The sequence below is a fragment of the Hibiscus syriacus genome, unplaced genomic scaffold (assembly GCF_006381635.1).
Source record: "Hibiscus syriacus cultivar Baekdansim isolate YM2019G1 unplaced genomic scaffold, ASM638163v2 tig00117056_pilon, whole genome shotgun sequence".
NCBI classification, from domain to species: Eukaryota; Viridiplantae; Streptophyta; class Magnoliopsida; order Malvales; family Malvaceae; genus Hibiscus; species Hibiscus syriacus.
Window position 1 is genome coordinate 962,106 of NW_024063539.1, and position 20,687 is coordinate 982,792.

The window sequence follows — 20,687 nt, forward strand, 5'->3', positions numbered from 1 at the left end:
CAGCTAGTATTCCCCATCACAACCCAATGTCTTAAATGATTTTTTCACATGACTCAATTTGCTTCTACAAATAGTGCACGTTTATAATTTTAATTAACTGAAAATTAAGTATCTAAACTATACCTTACTATTAAAATAAAAATGAATAAGTTATACTTCTTTTAAATAAATCCGAGACTATCAGCAAAATTTATGTATAACCAATCAATGTTACTATTTTGGATTTTATTTTTAAAATATACAAATTTTTATTACCGAATATCTTAAGTATCTATTTGAAATTGTATGCAAAGACAGAGAGAAGGGATTACAGTTGAATTTGGAAATAAATATAGACAAAATCGTTTCTATGGTGTTGAAATTGCCTACCAACTAGAAATAAAATTAAGGGTAACTTATCTAAACGGTCACTAAATTAAAAGATCAATTTTATTTTAATCACTATATAAGAAAAACATCAATTAGATCGTTAAACTTTTATTTTTGCGAGACTCAAGTCATTGACCTTTAAATTTCCGTTAATCACTGATGGAATTAATGACATGACTCATTTTTAATTGAGATAATAACACATCCAATCCTCATTACTTGCACACTCTATTAATTTAATCCTATTTTTGATTAGAAATGATTTACCCACTAATATGATGACATATGTTATCATTTTATTGATAAAAGTGAAGAAAAATATATACTAAATTTAAGGGCATCAAACTTGGGCAGAGAGGTTAACACTAACCGATGAATCACGCTTAGAAGTGGTGGAACAAGAAAAACTAAATTACAATGTCATAATTTAAAAAAAGTGATGTCAGTACTCTTTTAAAATGGTGTCAAATTTATTTTTGACATTTTTGATATAAAATTATATATCATTAAACTATATTTAAGTTAATCTATAATTGATATAAAACTTTTTTATGAAACAATGGAATAGGATTGAAAGAGAGAGAACCTGAAACCTAAAACTTAGGTTGGTATAAAAATTTAGATAATGACTGCATATAACATCGAAAAAAAGTTAACTATTAGATATGATTGCACATAATCCATATATAATCAAGCATCTGCTTCTGAATGAATTAAAATATATATATATATAGGTATTTGAATAATGTTCAAAAAGGCTATCGTCAAAAAATAGCAAATAATGGTTAACTGGAATTTAACCTGGATATTTGGACGTTTCTGCTTGGGTGGTCGAGCACTCTGAATCAAGTTTGTGCACTGGTATTCCACTGGTATCCTATATGCATGAAAGAAAACAAATGCACCAGCATAAGGTACCCTGGAAATTTTCAACTTATCGAGATTCTAAGAGGAACGGATCATTTACATTTAACAGCAGTTGATTCTTGCCTATTTTACGCAAAACTACGTGCAAGTGTTGAATAATGATATTATTGTACTTATATTTTGATATAACAAATATTTATAAAATTGATTTTGGACTTAATCAAATATTTCAAAAATAATTTAAAGTCTAAAATATCTTTTAGTTATAGATATATGAAATATTTTTTAGTAAATTAAAATATGAAAAATAGTATTCATGCACTATTTGACACTATTCACGAAATTGTTCATGGATACTATTCATGACTAGTAAGTTCTGAAACTTTCACCTTGAAAGAGCTTCAACGACCCAATTTTCTTCAACAATCATATTTTTTAAGTAAGTTTCGAAACTCTTTCAAAAACAGTGTGTTTAAGAGTTTTGAAACTTCCAATGCAGGTAACCTTGCGCATTTAAGGCTTCCAACAGTTATAATTCATCCTCAACGGTCACAAACGACTAGAAACTCATTTCACACCATAAAAACACTCCAAAAGCACTTAAAGAAGATTACAACATTTATCCAAGCAATAGAGATCAAGAGAAAAACCTTTTCACTCTTTATTTTCCTTTTCTCTTATACATGTGTCTGAGCTCATTGCAAATCTTTCAATTGTCTTTCTAGTGAGCTTAATTATTGTAAACACCTACCTTGTGAGGTTTTTTTGTTTACATTTCTTATCCTTTGCGGTTCTAATTTAGCCTTTAAAAAAATGAGATTGTAAAAATTATTCTTGAACCTAGAAAAGAAAGAACAAATCAGTAGATTTGTTAAAAAATCTATAGTGTGAAGCTAAGGTAATTGATGTAGACTTAATTTAAAAATCGAACCACTATAAATTATTGTGCAAATTTTCCTATCCTTTCTCCTCCCTTTTCAAAATTTTTAAAAAGTTAATTCACCCCTCTTATTACTTTTTCGATTGTTGTTTGAGCTTCATTAATCCTACCAGATATACTATATCTTAACATGAGTAAACCTGACAACGTTAGACGTGATATGATTACACGATAAAAATAATAATATAAACATAAACGCACAAACATGTCTAAACCAATGCAGCACAAATTATTAAGGCACAATATCAAAATTACCATACGTGTAATTAGATAGTCATTTTGATTCCTATCTTTTTAGAGTATTTGGCTCCCGACGTTTTATTTCGAGAAAAAATGACCCCTAGTTGGATGAAAATCATTAGTTGACTAATAATTAACACTTGTCGTTAACATAAGACTGCCATGTCACCACTTTCAACACATAACGTGTGCCATGTCAACAATATATGTTGATTGTTAGTAAACTAATGGTTTCCATCCAATCCGAGGGCATTTTTTTCTAAAATGAAACATTAGGGTCAGAGTAATTTTAAAAAATAGGGGTTTAAGTGTCTCTTTTGTCAAACATTAGGAGTGGATTTGACATTACGCCAATTATTAACTTATCAAAAGTTTATAGAAATATAAAATAACTTGAATCCGATTACAACACAAAGAAAATACACAAACATGACATGAATACATGAATTGCCAAGTCTAAACACAAGTTTGTTCCATTTCTTGTCTTTTTCATAGATTTGAAAGGTCATATGTCATATCTTTGTACTCGTATTTAAAATGTTTCAGACATGAATACTTTAGAAAAATTAAGAGTAATGTATGTTCCTGCAATCACTATTAAGAAGTGGCATCCAACAATTTAAGTTGTCTATCTTAATTTTTTTTTAAAATACTTTTGACCCAAAGAAAATTGTATCACATACCATTCGTTCGTTCACAGAGATAATCAAAACATTAGGAGGTGGTTGAGGTTCAGAACAAGCCGAGAGTTGAGAACAGGCAGACTCAACTTATCATAGCAAAATTAATCATATTTTCTTGCAATAGAAACTGCATATTTTCTGAGTGTTCAATTTTGTTGATAATGAGAATAAATAACTTACCTCTGAAACACATGAGTTGAAAGTATTGCTTGCTTGCAAGTGGTTGCTGGTTGAATTATACCCCTGCGATTGCTGCTGCGAAGCTGAATTAAAGATCCCAGAAAGAAAAAGGGTTGCTTCAACAAATAATGAAATCATGCTTGTTCTCCATAGAAAAGAGGGGGGGGGGGGAACAGTACATGCATAAATGCCTTTTTGCCCTTAAGAAGTCTATGTTACTTGGACTCAAATTAACTTTTAAAAGGGTTTTTCATGTCTTTGGAGAATCTTGAAGAGTAAAATTCTCATTTTCCGTCTTTCTGGACGATTATATCCCCCATATCATGTCCGAATATGCCTCAAACATGAGTAATTCAAGAAAAATGAAACTTGTGCAACATAAATTAAAATAGTGAATAGATGATGCAATACAAGACTCAACTCCTGGATCTCTTATTAACACTTTGAAGTTGAAATAACCAAACGTGTTTTTTTTGGTTTTTAGTGATGTGAGGCTCGGGATAGGTGTGAGTTGGTATCGGATAGGATTATCCTTGTTTTATTTGGCTGTTTGAGGGGTTTTTAGAGGTTTTTTGGTTTTTCTTGATTTGGTGTCTGTATCTAGATTGGTATGTCCTCTCCTCTAAGGTGTACTCATTTGTTTTTTTTAATAAATCATGAGGTACTCTTTTTCTCCTTCCAATTTTCATTGACATACGGTTTAGCATGTTGATGATTATAAAGGGGTTTTTTAATGAGGCCTCCAAATCTTATCCAAAAAAACCCAAACGTGATTGAGCACACATTTTAAGCCTGTAAATACTATATAAAACAAGAGGGCTATGGAGCAATTAATTATATTTAATTTTCAAATTTAACAACTTAGAGATAAAAGCATGAGGTTACAATATTTTCTTATTCAAGATAGATTAACAATTGCTACTGATGAGAAACGGGAAAACAAAAGATTCCTAGGTTACAACAATACATTTAAGTTAAACACCCTGACAGTGATTTTTTTTATAAGAAGAGGAGGCCTCGTTAAAAAACCCCTTCATGATTAAAGGAGCGCCAAGAGATGTCCTTAATCAGCGGAAGGAGGAAAAGAGTGCCTCAAAATTCATTAATAACAGAAAGATACGTAAAGTTTAAAAAAAACAACCAAAACACCCCCTTACAATGAATAACCCGAAACAGAAAAAACAATCTAAACAAAACATTGAAACTAGCTAATACGAGTCTTAGCTAAACCATCAGCCTCAATATTAGCCTCAATATTATCAACCTAGCAGCAATGTCCTTCACTAAATCAACATAATAATGTAAAATAACAATGTAATGAACCAAAGACAGTTTGTTTAACATCACATGTAGTATCCATTTTCCCTACATTGTGACTAATAAGTTATATTCAGACATGTTCAGTTCTCTTTCAAAAGTCCACTCTTACAGATAAAAAAGAGATGAGATCAATGTTAATCACATTCAGGTGTTTCTAGAATTGGATTTTTTTTTATAGAAGTAGGAGGTCTCTTCTAGAATTGGATATACATCCAACACAAGTATATTAATTGCTCTTCAAGTTTTTTCCACATATTCAAAGGGTCCTGGAGGGGGTTATAGTCCCATATCCAAATTTTGATATGCATCAAACACAGGTTTTCAAGCAACACTTGAAAAAGATTATGAATTGAAGCAACATAGATGAAATATCTAACAGTATAATCAGTTGTTTAATTGAGAAGTCTTACATAAATGAAACAAACCTCAATATATCTAACAATATAATTAGTTGTTTTACTGAGAAGTCCTACATAAGTGAAAACAAACCTCAATACCTCTATTCTCTGCAGCATCCATTCTACAAGTCTTAATTGGAGATTGTTCAGCACTTTGTTTAGTTTTATCCCGAATCCTGATCGACCAATTGCAATGCGAATAATTAAGAAAGAGGTATCAAAGAAAATAAAACTCACGCTAATATATGTTTCTTCTCTTCAACGAAGATGCAATTATTGCTTTTTACGGTCTATTTTGAACATAAACAATTCAAACTCAAAGACTTTGCTTGGTAAGGAAGATAGGATAATGAAAAGTCTTATTTGGAGATTGTCTAGCATTTTATTAGTTGCATCCTGAATTCAGGTGGGCCAACTACAACACAAATAACCGGGCAAAAAAGTAACAAAGAAAAAAAAAACTCACCGCTAATATCAATTTTCTCCACTTCAACGAAGATACCATTATTATTTTTACATTCTATCTTGAAACCAAACAATTTAAACTCAAAGACTTCAGTTGGTGAGGTAGATAGAACAATGAAAAGTTTGAAAATTAGAAGGAAAGAGAAATGAAAAGAAAATACTGTTTTTACTTTTCATAGTATGCTTGATAAGAAAGATGTACAGATGAAAAAGAAATAATTCCTTTCATTGATTGGTACCATTGGAAAATAAGAGGAAAGGAGATATAAAGTATATTGATTTATCATTATACCTTTAGTAAGTTAAAAATAAAAGAAAATCGTAAATATACATGACTCATTTTACTTGTTTTCATTGGTCACTTTCTTTTCAATTTGGAGTGATTTGTTTTTGTATCATGTTAAGAAATTGATGATCTTTTCTATTTTCTTTTTCTTTTTCTCACTTTTCACCTAGCACATCCAATATTCATTTTCTTTTCACTTTTTCATCCTCCACTATTTCTATTATTTTACTTTCCACCCACTAAGCACACCTAAAACTCATTAAAATCAAGATAACATTCATACATGAAGTACATGCATTCATGCAAATTTTATAGTATAGACCCGTAAAGAATTTCTGATACTATCAAGAGCCACAAGACATGTAATTTGCATGCCAAATTTCCTACCTTTCAAGCATCTATAATCATGTGATCACTTATTCAAATTTGGAGAAGTATGCTTAATTTCAGTAAAGATATTCACTACATGTAATTTCATTTTACCGATTATCTTCGTCTGATGTATTCATTTCACAATCGTCTTGACTTTCCAACTTTGAGGAGACGACCCTTCTATCCTGCCATATAAATCAATAGCATCTTAGACAACAAAAGGCAAATGGGCATTAGATCAAGCTATTTAAAAGTTTAAATCTTTTTTCCCTCTTTGCAAGGAGAAAACATAAGTATTTCACACCATTTATTTGGACTAGAGCGCGAGTGTCAGATACAGGTATGTTCTATTTTTCAAATTATATTTCATGTATTTGAAAGGAAATGAAGAGTAAAAGCAACATAACTCCACACGCAGAACAGAAAGGAAAAAGCTGCTAGAAGGGTAAAGAGGATCAAAATGGTCTAGGTGTTGATTAAATTCCAATCGACTAGTTCACTTGAAGAATCCCAAAACCATGTCTTAGAGATTACGAGTTTAAAAAGGTCAGTTTGATATTAGCTAATGCCATAAGTTTAATACATATAATGCTCCTTCTAATGCCATAAGGTTATTATATAGAAGGCAAATATCCTCAATCAAATCAGATAGATTTCATCACTAAAGTATTTCTTTAAAGGACTAGCTATGAAGCTAAAAAGCTTCGTAAACAAATTCTTTTAAGACTTAAGAATTAATCCCATTCCTTGTTTGAAATTTGAGAATGATATGTAAATGCAAAGTTAAGTCTCCTTACCTCAGCTATGAAGTTAGCTTCTTAAAAATTTCTTTTAAGACTTAAGAATAAATCCCATTCCTTGTTTGAAATTTGAGAATGGCATGTAAAAGCAAAAATGAGTCTACATACCTCTTCATTCATATGTGCAACAGCATTCTGGATTTTCTGTAATATATTTGCTAAACTTCTTGCCTCAAAATGCAATGCCTGGTTAAAAAACATTTGGTGTAGTTTGGAACAAAACTATAGGGAAAAGGATGTCAAATGAGCAACCAACAGTTTGAAATGGGTACCTCTTTCTCAGACACTAGATTCCGTATGACAGTATCCTTTGCTGATATAGTTTTCTGAAGGTGTTATTGACTAAGGAAACACAATGATAAGAAATTTCTTTTGCTGAACTTGCAGTTTGTTCTTCTGAAATAAAAGAATGTTTCATTTATTGTGACTACTTGGGTGGATATCTCTTCAATTTGAGCTCGGCTGCAAACACTGACTTTTGTTGCTGCCAACTGTGCTTCTAGCTCTGAAATTATTTTATTCTTTCTTTGAAACTCATATTCATCATTTTTCAGCCTATTTTCCAGGTCATTGATCTTCTCTGCAAAAACAAAGTAAATCAAGTTTTAGTGGACAATAAAGAAGAAGATGATTTTTTGTTAGTAACATATTTGACTTATGTGGTGTATCAGAAATGAAGGATTGTGAAAAGATATCATTTAAGAGCAAAATGTCTAAGGAATTTGTAAACAATGCAACCTTCTCTCCGTTTCTTGGAAGTGGTCAACAAAGATATAATTGATCAATTAGTAGTGATACATTTATCCGTGTAGCTTGAACTTAAGTGTGCCGGAATCCAACACAGATGCACACTATTTTTCGTAGATTATGTTACTTGGACTCGATAATGAGTGTTAGATATAGATACATGTCAAACAAAGGTTTGTTCAATTTTTTTCGTATTTTTTTCATGTATATGGAGAGTTCTTGAAGAATAATATCCACAGACCCATGGTCAAAAATGTACCAGACTTGAGTACTTTAAAAAAATTTGAACAATATAACTTAAAGTGTTTGATATGTGCTCAACTATACTTCATAAAACATGAAAAGTCAAAGCAACATCAATTTCATAGTCTAAACCAGGTAAATAAGAACTTGAAGTTACCAACAAATGTTTTTTCAAATGCAGAGACTTTATCCATTTCTCTCCTTAATCCAGCAACTGAATACACCAAATCAAACACTATTAGAGGAATGTAAATACTTCACATAACATCAATCACTTGAGCCTGTCACGTGTGCAAAATGGTGGTAGACATGAAAAAGGTAATAGATTAAATGGTTACATGCCTACTTCCTCTTTTTCACTCACAATTCGTTCCAAATTATCCACAACCTGCTTGGCAGAGAATGCCTCCTTTTCTATTGAATCAAATAATGATAAATGAGAGTTCAATTTCTCAGATAGGACAGCAAGTTTTCTATCTCTAGCTTCAATTGACCGTTTCATTTCACAAGTAGATTCCTGCACAAAAACATCATGCCATGAATGATAAGAAGTTGAATATACTTTCATAAAATTATTCAAGTCTTCAGAACATGAGACTATATAAGCAAAACAATAGCTCAATCATTAAGCAGAAATAAACACAATAAGCTGAATTCTGAGATGAATTATAGAATAAAAAAATAAGGCATTACAGAGTATCAGTTCATCTACTTCTTTGATTTGCATTGGTTTAACTCAATGGAGCCAGGAGGGGCGAAGGAGGGCCATTGCCCCTTAGCTTTTTCAAAACTGGAGCTTACCCTTAGTTCATATTTTTTTTATTTGTTTCACAATGTTGAACATGACGAGAAAAATTATTAAAACATGATACAACATGAAAATGAAATATGAGAACGACATAAATATACATATAAAAAAATCTCTATAAAATAAACTACTAACATGTCAGAAGTTATATAAATATAAAGTACCTTAAACACCGTTATGACACAAAAACAACACAAATGCAAGACCTGTCAGGTCTTGGCCCTCTTTAACTTTCTCCATGTCCCTAATTCAGGTTTAACTTTTTCACTCTATTTACTCAATTTTTAACGACTCTTCAAACAGTTTTATCAGTTTATCCAATAGTCAATAGATTATTTTTACTTTTCACCAGATTTCTTTATATATTATCACATAAGTTCCATTAATATGCACAACCTTTCATTTAATACATTGGCTTCTACATTGCATGATAATATCTAGTTTATGCATTTCATTAACATGAAACACAAGTAAAAAAATACTTAGCAATGTTACAATAATGAATTTTATCTATATATAATTAAAAAACTTATCACTATCAAATCAATCTTTTTTTGTCAAAGAAATCCTATATTCAAAAGCCAGCTGATTGGTGTAACTGAGACGAGCCAATCTCAAGTTGCAATATGTTCAAGCTCGAGCTTAACTCAAGGTAAATGGAGTTTCATTTTTAAAACTCAAATTTGATTTAAGAAAATATCAACCTGTTCAGTGCACTCCTTTACCTAGTAAAAAAAAATCTCTAATCCTATACTCAAATTCAAATTCAATTATTTATATTCGAGCTTGAATTCAAGTTCAAATTGATGTTTTTCAATACTAAAAAAACCTCTAGGCTTACGAGATATTAAGATACCCGAATCTAACTCATTGAATTTGCACTGCTCGAGCTCAAGTCGACAATGCCCTACCCATTTTTTTCCCAAGCAAAACCTGAGTAATTACCAGATACGTGCATCCCTAGCCTTCGTCCATGAATTTTCTCGTTGCAATTTAAATTTACTCCACATAAAAAAGAAGGAATTAACAAACAAGCACCTGATATGCACTTATAAAGCTATCCCTGGACTGAAGTAGGCTCTGGATCGTTCCTTGTAACTCTTTTTGCTTGTTTTCAAGCAGAGTATTATCGCTTTGAAGGTAACCCACCTACAACAAAGCAGTTATATTATCAACTTCTAATGAACACATTTTCAAGAGCATGTAGAAGAGGGCACGAAAGAGAAATTTATAAACCTTTCTTTCAAGCTTTTGCTGTGATTCGCTACATGAAGCTAACTCCGCTTGCAGTTCTTGTAACTTAATATTGTATTCCTCCTCGGTTTGCTTTTGTTTCTGCATCAGGAATCCGAAAAATTTTCAAAATACGAAAAAGGAGAAAAAGAAAATGCAAAAAAAAATGGAAATAACCTGGATTAAGATATGAATTTGTTCGGTTGCGGAACGATGCCTCTCCTGTTAAACGATGTTAAGCAACTGAGTCAGATAGAACCAAAGAATTGGAGAACTGAGAAAATAAATGGTTACTCTGAGATCGCGAGATTCTGTGACGAGAGCTCGAAGCTGGAGACTGAATTTGGACAACTTGAGCAATTCCATTTCTAAATCACCATTTAACTGGCCTTTGTTGATATTTACTCGTTTTACTTTATTTCAAGCATGAACAATCGCCGTTTTTACATGCCCTAAAATTTCCCGCCTATAACATTTTTTAATAGGTCTATTTCTGATTTTAGTCCTCTTTTTATTATGAGATTTGATGTCTAATCATTTTATTTTATTTTATTTTATAAATTTTAGGTAAATACAACGTAGTATATATTTAAAGATTTATGAAATCTCAATATGTAAGTCATTTTTATATAAACTACAAAGAAAATTATATCGACAATAAAAATGAATGATATTGGTCAATCTATTTTTCGATAACCAAACATTGTAAAATGAGGAAAATGTTTTCTGTAAAATATTTTACAGGAAAAACAAACAGATCCTTAATAACAATTAACGACACCCATTTTATAACTTAACCAAAAATTTAACGCTCATTTTATATTTTTAAAATATAAAATTAAAAAAAAAGATTACAACCTAATTTAATAACTATTTTTATACTTGACCTTAAAAATTATATAAAAAATTATCAACAACTAATTGATCTATGAGGCAGTAGATCAATTTTATTGATTATGAAAATATAAAAAGTAGAAAGAAAATTATGTTAACCATCAAAATGAATTGCATTGGTCAATAGTTTTTTTCGCCAACCATAAATTGAGAAAAACATTTTTCATAAAATATTTTATAAGAAACAAACAGATCTTTAATGACAATTAACAACAATTATTGATCCGACCATTTTATAACAGAATTAGTAATAATCATTTTATATTTTTTTAAAATAAAATTTTAAAAATATATTTCAACATAATTTAATAACAATTTATATACTTCACCTTAAAAGTTATAATAAAATATTAAGGTAAATTATGCATTTAATACATAAACTATTACTTTTGTCCCATTTTGGTACTTAAACTTTCATTTTTTTAAAAAATCATATCTAACATTTACTTTTTGATTTGTTTTGATACCTCTTAAAAACCTAATAGAACCGTTGTACATGACATTTTTTTATGGGTAAATTATATCTTTCCTCATTCAATTATTTTCTCACTCCTATTTTAGTCACTAAAGTTTTTTTAATTTAATTACTTAACTTTCAAATTACTCGTAATTTAATAATTCTAACTTTATTTTTAATTTTCTTATTTTAATTATGTATTAATAAAATACTAATAAAAATGGCATTCCATAAAATTATTAATAGAATAAATTAGAGTGATTGAAATATGAGCAATTTAAACGTTGAGTAGTTAAATTGATTTTTTTTTAACTTTAATGACAAAAAGGAGTAAGAATATGGTTGAGTGATGTAATTTACCCATAAAAGTACTACGTACAACAGTTCCATTAAGTATTTAACTGTTTTTGAAAAAAAATAAAGTTTAAGTACCAAAACAGAGTTTAGGTACCAAAACAAAACAAAAGTTATAGTTCATGTACTAAATGTGTAGTTTACCCAAAAATTACCAACAACTAATTAATCTATGAGGTACTAGATCACTTAAATAAAATCAAATATTATAGTCCTAATACTATAAACGAAGAAAATTGAGTTGAGAGGACCGTTTTATAAATGAACTTCTATAATATCTTATCCAAGTTAGTTATTAATAAATTTGATATTAATGGTTAAATTATAATATGTATATATATACACACATTTAAAACATAGTTATCATTAAAAAATAAATTTTTAAACATCCATGTTAAAATATAGTATTATGATACTTACGACTAGGGAAGTTTATGGAGCGAGTTAATCACGAGTTAAGTAGTACTCGGCTCAATTCAAAAGTTGTTCGACTTGTACTCAACCAGACAAATGTTCAACTCGTGCTCAACTCGAAAAATTATTCGACTCGACTCATTACTCGTTAAGCTTGATAAAATTTTGTTCGATTTGTGCCCGTTAAGAAAAACTCGTTACTCGACTCGACTCGTTGCTATTAAATTCGTATAATAATACTAAATAAAATTAATATAAACATAAATTAATAACTTTAATAAAAAATGATCAAATTAATGTGTGAAGTAATTTCAAAGTTTAAATTTTAAAATAAAAGCCAATGATTACACCAAACCAATATATTATAATAATTATTAAAAAAAATGAAATTTAACAATACATAAATAATCTTAAAAATAAGATAAATAATATTTTTAAAATTTATTAAATATTAATAAACTATTCATAAACTTATCGAATCAAATTAACTCTTATTCAATTTAACTAATTAAATATTAATCAAATTTAAATTACTCACCGACTGCTCAACTTAGTACTCAGCCCTAGCTACGACTAACTCCAAGCTGTAGCATGGGAAGAATAAATTTCGATTATTCCTTTATTTATATTTTTTTTGTAATTCTAATCCAAATTCCAAAGAAGCCAAAATAACTTTTGATTGGCGCCGCGGTGAACGGAGAATGGAGCCACGCGGAGAAATGGAAGGCAAAACAAACGCGGTTCAATTGTTCGTGCTTTAAATTTAAAACTGCTCACAAAGAGTAAAATTGGAATTTTTTGAAAAAAATTAAAGAAAGTTACCATGAAAAATAAATAAAAAGGAAGAAAAAAAATAGAATTGGAAATTTTAATTTCTTCAATACACTATAGAAATACTCTTATTTTTTTTTCATGGAACATTTTTTTTAATTTTAAAATATAAGTATTGTGACAAAATCAATAATTCAACTTTTGAAAATTAATTCATTATTTCCAAACAAACTTAAATCCAAATAGGTCTTATTACACGTGTTTTTAATAAAAGTTGAATTTACATCTCAATTAAGCATCCATATCATCTCACAAGTCACAACAAATCAATAAGAAATAAAATATATTATGGTAACTTAAATTGACAAATTCAGAACACAAATTTTAAACATTCAAAGAAGGTTAGCAAACATGAGTTTCTAAACTGGATGAAAGTATTAACCAACAACCAATTAGTCTATTGGAATGAAACATTATATTCCTTAAGTAAGGTAAGTGGTTTGAACATTGGTGTTTGTGAATAGAACAAGTTAGATTGGAAAGATTGTTCTCACCTCTACAATAATTGATATGTATTAGTCGATCAATATCCCTTATACCAATGATTAATTCAAAAGAAAAAATTGATGAAAGCATTAATCAGCATGATGTTTAACACTCCATCTTCCATTGCTTGCAAATGCATTTGGCACACTGGATACCGAATACCGAACTAAGAGCAAACCTGCAGTAGAGTAATAGTAGATTGTCTTATAGCCAGATGATGGATCAAAAAAGCTTTCTTCAGGAATCTTTGCCCTAGATTCCTACATTTCTCTTAGCAAAAAAGAAAGAGAGAGAGAGAGAGAGGAAGAACAACAAGAAGAAAAAGGTTGTTACCACACAACTTAACGAAGAGAGCAGTATTAACTTTCCCCTGCCATTTCATAATATTATGTGTGTATATAAAGATCAAAGGACTTATTATTTTCACTTTACTAGGCGGTGAGTTTGCAACCATTGGGAGATAGAGGCATTGCGATTCTTGGCGGGGACACAATTAGGGGTTTTACAACTTCTGTCCAGGTGCTTTATTTTTCAGTGGTGACAACTATTGTATATCTTGTTAATATCAAGTTTTTAGTTGCTCTTAGCTTTCTTTTCTGAAAGAAAAAAGGAGGCCAGGGGGGAGGGGGTTCATTATGCATTTTTCTTTCCTTTTTTACTTGTAGAATAGATATCTTTACTTGATTGCTGGTCATTTATTTTTCCATTTATTATTCTCTAGATCTGAATAACAGTAGCTTCATTTTTTTTTAAGTCATTCTCTTCTCCAAAAGATGCAGAGTTTTAAGATATACATATTGCCTTTCTTTTTTCTTAGAGTTGCAAGAACTTTTTTTCACCGAGCTTTGACTCTTGTGGATAAAATATTTTATTAATTTCTAAGACAGTCTTGCCAATTAGTCGGCAACTTTGATTGCTGTTATGGTAGCTTGTTACCTGCTGCCTTCTCTTAATTTTTCTTTTATTTGGTGGATGGGGAACTCAAACTATGCTAAAAGGGCAGGTGAACATATCCATTACTAAATCAAATGCTCAGGTGTTCTCTTTTAATTTTTCTTTTTTGCCCTAAAAAGGATAATCTTATTGACCTTCTATTTTCAGGCATGGATTAGTTACATGGGAGAGAAATTGGACGCCACGCTTGCAAAATACATGAGTACCATGGCATTAGTGGTGCAAGAGTGAGTTTGAAGTAAATCAAGCTATGTGCATTGATTTGTTGTTCATATTATCTGCCGCAGACTTTGTAGGTGGTTCTTTGTTTCCATTTCATCTTCACAGTTTTTTTTTTCTTCTGAAATAGATCTTCACAGTTAAACATTAGGGGACATTTTTAAAATAATGTGTTACTTCTATAATATAGAAATAGGGTATTTTTCCTTTCTCCCTTTTAAAAGATTTATTTTGGTGACACATTGATTGATCACGCAAAAGTTAACCCTTAAATGGAACTGGTCCCATTCCCACTTCTTTTCTGGAGTGTTGAAGAAATGTAGGATGTTCTGCTCACCAATGATAAAAATGTAAGATCGTATACTGCCTTTCGTTTACCTTAAATTTATAAATCACTCAAATTTCCTCTTTAACTTGTATCACACTTTGTTTAGTTGCTGATGAGACCATTGTAATTAATCACAAATCATACGACACAAGAATAATAGCATGATATTCTAAGGACAATTTGATCGTATTTGGTATCTGGATGTTTAACCTTGGTTAAAACCATCCAGGTTTATAGGAGAACAAGTGACTTTTTCCATGAAACTTATATTCCGAGTTTTGTAAGATGCACCCTGATGCATGTTCCAAGTTTTCAATGTTAATGCCATGTATAAACTGCAGATATCATTAGCCAAAATAATGATTAAGATCACAGTACAAAGACTGGTCGTAGTTTCAGTCATGCTTTCAATGACTGTAATGCTTGGTATGCTTGCCTGTATCGATGTTCACGATTTTGCACCAATGCTGTCTATGGTATATATTGGATTATCTCCATGTGGAATGGCATGGGATAAATTTGGACTAACTGCAATATTTGCAGCCTCTTGGTTCAAATATAAAGATACTGCTCAACAACACTACACCTGAAACATAAACTGCATGGTCTTTTGGTCCTCTTGATTTTCTATAATGTGCTACTTGGGTTTTTGGTTTTCTCTACTTTGTGAATTTTATTCTCCCTCAGACTCTGACTGTGAAGCTTTTTTGTTCTTCTTTTCAGATGTTTTGGTTCCCCAGGCTGCGATGTTTCTTGAAGCCGAGGACAGAAGATATCCAGAAGCAGGGCCGTGCATGGTACCATGTAATTGATAATTCAATTTTGCTTTGTTCCCTGAAAATATCGCAATGCTTTGCTAAATTTGTGATGCTTGACATTGAAACATTCTTGAATATGCAGTTGAAAATTTCTTATTTAAACAAAAACATTTGCTAACTTCGCATTCCCGTAAAACCTGAAATGATATGTTTTTAGCTGTAGAGAATGTGCATGTAGGCTGCGAAAGAATACCGAGTATATCCTCTGCTTATCTATGTTGATCCTATTCTTCATTTTTGGAAGTACACTCATTTTACACGTGTCCAACTTATATCCGGACATAGCTATAGGAATCTCTCCAAATATATTAAAAAAAACTTCAAGAAGAGAAAATTTGAACACACCCGCAGGAGACTGACATTCACATGCTAGTCCAAGTAATATAGTTGCTTATTGCTAAACTTCTAAAATTGGTAGTTCAGTTCTCCAGCTTAGAAGTAACTAATGAATCTATGCACTCTATGTATAACATATAGAGAATGCGGTTATATTGTACTTCCATGAATTCTACTTTTTATATGTTTCTGTCATTGGAATTTATGTAGGCTTAGAATTAAGGTGGCGGAGTAGTGTTACCTTAGTTTAGGTTTTAACCATTTTAACTTTATTCCTTATCACAGCTTGCTATCGCTGACTTCTGTTTATCCTTCTCTTCATGTTTCCTCTTTTAAATTTAGCCGGGACTTACGTTTCTGTCTATAAGCAGAGATTTTCACACAGGGATTTATTTGCAGGGATTACTTCAAATTACAGACGCGCATATGAAGACAACATATGAAAATTGTTCAACTATTTCAACTATGTATTTATTGACTTATTTATCCATGCATTGTATTTTATCTTTATTTTTAATTTTCTTACTGCCGGAAGTCTTATACGGAAGCTGCTCTCAACCTGGCGTTGGGGGCAACCTACTACCCCACCTCCCTCTTACCCCATTGCATATGGAAATAGGGTTTTGTTGTTGTTGGTTATGTTGTACTTCAAGATAATTGGAAACATTTTACATCATGCATTCAAGTTCATCTCCCATTCTTATTAATAAAATAGAATTATGAGTATTTCCTAATTTTATCTGAACTGCTCCCCCCAAATTCATTGAATTGTTTGAAGTAGTGTCCTAGTCTAGTTCATCTTATCTGTAGGAAAAACATTGAAGATATAGTATTGACCACATTAGCAGAAATAAACTATAGGAAAAATACATCAATACCACACTCATTAGCTAGTATGGAGATGAAAGAGAGGGGAAATTTTTTATTTCATCATCATAAAATTTACGGCCGTGTTAAGAATCTATAATCAATTGATCTCGTATCTAAAAGAAAAAGTCAGATAAAAATGCCAAAAAAAAAAATAGAAAGAATGTATTTTGTTGTTGTCGTTACTCTGTTTTCCATTGGCACCAAGCTTGGAAGCAAACATATTTGGTATTGCTACAGAAGAGGCTTCTCCCAGGTTAAGCTTCCGGTGGCAGGATCAGCTAAATTTGCAAGGACAAAGTCTCTCAGACCGGTGTCCCGGACTTCACAGAACTGTTTTCTCCAATTCGGTGGTTCAATGGCCTCGGTTTCGAGCCCTGGGGCTCTGTCTTTTGACCCTTGGTTTTGGTTTTCTTGCCAGTCAACGACATAAGTTGCTACCCTTCTGAAGAACTTTGCTCTAAAGGTCTCCCATACCTGGTACTTGTAGTGGTTTATTATGATAGAACTTTCCGGCACATTCAGGTGCCTGAATCCCTTTTTCAGCTCGAAGTAGTGACGATGGACTTGTGTCGCTCAGGGTTTTGGAGGCGGCAAGTGTAACCTACAGTTACTCCTTTCGATGGTGTTGAGCTCAATCCGGACGGTCCAAAGCTGTGACAAGCTGTTCGTATCTCTGCAATCGTACTTGATAACGAGTAATTTGCTACTAGGGATCGTAGTAAGTTCTGACCCTGTAAACCACTCCTGTGATGGTGAGGGAAGTAGTAGAACTCATCGACGTCGAAGAATCCTACCCATTTACACTCATTTCTTGCTCTCAAAGCACAGTGCGAAAACCCTGCCTCTTGAGTTTTAATCCATGGCCAGGTATGTCGACTAACATTGTAGTCTTGAAAATCAAGTTCTTCAATTACTTCTTGAATTCCATCGTCACTATTATTGTCATAAATGAACCAGCGTTCAACTCCAAGCCAGGCGTGGTACATGATCCACTCCCGCAGTGCTGGTGCCTGGTTCCAGAGCATAGTGCAGGCACAGAGCTCGTATTTCCCTTGGTAGGGCATTGGATTGTATAGTTTAGCCACAGAAGGCATAGCTACATTCTCTTTATGCCTTATTTGATTCCTCCCACGCTCATAGGATCTGGAATTACGAATTCTAACTGTGGATGGCATTGGGTCATGTACGATGGTAACTCGAATTCCCTGGGTGGAATCCAGATTATTTCTTGTACTCCTCGGCAATGTACACCTAACAACCTCTTGTGCAGCCAATATTGCTTCAGTCATTACCACAAGCCCGCCATCTTCTTCATCATCCATCTTCTTCAAACCAAACTGGCACATGAACTTAGTTGGATCGGATTCTTTATGCGGTCGAAGATTTAATCCTTTAGCAAAAACAAGTGCCGTATTCCCATCCAATGCTGCTTCATAAACCAATTTATCCTATGAATGAACCGTCTGATTACTCCTGAAAGACCAACCAAAATCATCAACCACATCTCCTGTCCACACCAAACCCACAGCAGCCGAGTAATTCCAGGGCGGGTTAGGGCATCTAACAACCAATCGAAACCCATCAAACTCATCAACAGACAAAACCCTTCGTCGAACAATATCCTTGTCATTCAAAGCCTTGTGATAAACACAGTCTAACTTATCATCTTCATGTATCTTGTCGGATACAAGCAAGAGCAAGTGATCGGGGAACAAAACCCGGTCTTCGACTCTCAAAGGCAACCGTAGTTTACCATTAATAGAATCTCGGAGGGAATTTTTGGACAGGATTGACAGATTCGGGACGGTGAGAACTGGGTGAAACGACACCGTTCGGATTGGGAACCTCTCGGAAGACAAGAACATGAGGAAAACGAAGAAAGAAAGACGCAATATGAACGACCTTAGAAACAGAAGCTGAACTCGGGAGTACGGCCTGTATGCTCTCTTCCGCTTCAAACGCTGCTCCGACTCCATATCTTTTGAGAATCCAAAGCCGAAACCGAAACCAAGAATGCAGGAAAGAATTAGAAAAGAGAGAGAGAGAGAGTTCTGGGTAATGACGAAGTGGAGTTGTTGTGAGAGTTCAGATCTGGGCGGCCTTGAAGCAGTGGCTATACGCGTTAATGGTAGCCGTGGAATTACAGAGAAGGCTGAGTGGGGAGAAAGTGGTAAGCTGCTTCTTTTGCTTTTTGGTTTGCAATACTCAGTACACGGTTTATACTTTGTATTGTCTTTATTTATTTATTTGGTCTTTAGACATTGGACAGGTGGATATATGCTCAATCATTTGATGATATTCAAAGGTAATGTGCTGTGTTAGACTTTCTTTTCTAATTTTATACATGTATTTAATGGCTGTTTATAGATTAATTTGATTATTTATTATTTTTTTAAAAATAATTATTTTTATTAAATAAAAACTATTACTAGTGTATTTCTTTACATGTAATTTTGACTAGTGTCGTGGAAATATGAAACATGATACGAAACGCAAGAATGTGTAAAAGTTAATTAAACATGAGTTATTAACCAATAGAAAATTGATTTTTTAACTATTAAAATTTATAAAATAATCTTTTAATTATAAAATATTATTTTGTTGAGTTTTTTTATTATTAAAAAGCTATAAAATATTCATTTAACTATTCATATGTTTTAAATTTATTATATTTTGTTAAAAATTTAAAGACGATCTTAGTTAAACATTAATTTATTGATTGAGATATGATAAAATTATATTTTAATGATGTCTATTAATATAACCGTTACTTTTAGGTATTGATTCGACGACATAATATGAATGAAGAGTTGATTTAAAATTAAACTCAAATGATTTTGAGATAATATTTTAGCTTATCTCAATCAACATATTAATGTTCAACTCAAACGACAGTTAATTTTTAACAAAAATAACGAATTTGAAACATATAAATAATTAAGTAATCATCTTTTATCTTTTAATAGTCGGAGGATTTAACAAAACAATATCCTATAGTCAGGAAATTATTTTATAACTTTTAGTAGTCGGAATATTCAATAAAGTAACATTTTATAGTTAGAGATTATTTGTGTTCTTTACTCTAGAAAAGATATATTTTCTAAATGCATTATAATACGTGAAAGTAAATAAATATGATGTAAATTGTTATTAATATATATATATATATATATATATATATATATATATATATATATATATATATAGTTACAATAATACATTGAATGTAGAAATGAAATAAATATTTTATGATAAAAATAATTTTCAATTTTACATACGTAATATTTTTATTTGGACCGTTAAACTAAATGTTGATAATAATTCTAAAAATTTATAATTTATTTAAAATTATAAAAAATAAAAATTATAATATCGAGAAATTTTTATAAATTATAAAGTTTAGTAAAATTTTTGTTATAACTCAAAAATAATATAAATTTAAACATGTATGGTGTAAGTTTTTTTAATTAAGCTAAAGGTGATTACAATACAATGGTAGTATCTGGTTCTAAATACTCTCAACCATTTAACAATGAACGTTCAATCACTCTTGCAGTCGTTGATTTTCGAACCCATGACCTTTAAGAACAACAACAATTCTTTTAACCACGGAAGTAAATTGATTCATGCACACGTATGATATAAGTTATACTTAAAATTATAAACTTGATTAATAAAAATAATTAAGGTTTTTATTAAAACTTTACTCATTATTGTTTTACTAATTAAATGCAGAATGATTCCAGATCATGGCGTAGATGATGTATTCAATATC

General features: G+C 31.3%; 2 protein-coding genes across 4 annotated transcripts; both read right to left on the reverse strand.

Moving 5' to 3' along the window:
• Window positions 1-1,041: 1,041 nt before the first annotated feature.
• Window positions 1,042-10,340, reverse strand: LOC120198016. Of its 3 annotated transcripts, XM_039199413.1 has the most exons (8): window positions 8,068-8,233; window positions 7,193-7,500; window positions 7,029-7,106; window positions 6,232-6,305; window positions 5,097-5,173; window positions 3,280-3,362; window positions 3,100-3,180; window positions 1,042-1,246 (listed from the first exon to the last, which is right to left on the reverse strand). In XM_039199413.1, the coding sequence occupies exons 3-8, from the start codon at window positions 7,038-7,040 to the stop codon at window positions 1,166-1,168; spliced, it is 408 nt and encodes a 135-aa protein (XP_039055344.1). In that variant the 5' UTR covers window positions 7,041-7,106; window positions 7,193-7,500; window positions 8,068-8,233; the 3' UTR covers window positions 1,042-1,165. The 3 variants fall into 3 exon arrangements, 2 of the variants coding, with proteins under 2 accessions (XP_039055344.1, XP_039055345.1); XM_039199414.1 differs by lacking the exon at window positions 3,100-3,180 and having other exon boundaries at window positions 8,068-8,213; XR_005523331.1 differs by lacking the exons at window positions 1,042-1,246; window positions 3,100-3,180; window positions 3,280-3,362; ... (1 more) ...; window positions 6,232-6,305; window positions 7,029-7,106 and adding exons at window positions 9,757-9,867; window positions 9,955-10,053; window positions 10,129-10,173; window positions 10,246-10,340 and having other exon boundaries at window positions 7,198-7,500; window positions 8,068-8,427.
• A 6,686-nt stretch (window positions 10,341-17,026) lies between these two features.
• Window positions 17,027-19,047, reverse strand: LOC120197809 (glycosyltransferase family 92 protein RCOM_0530710-like). Its single transcript, XM_039199205.1, is given in 2 exon segments — window positions 17,027-17,469; window positions 17,472-19,047. Coding segments are annotated over 2 exon segments (1,113 nt in total). The 5' UTR covers window positions 18,259-19,047; the 3' UTR covers window positions 17,027-17,143.
• Window positions 19,048-20,687: the final 1,640 nt, after the last annotated feature.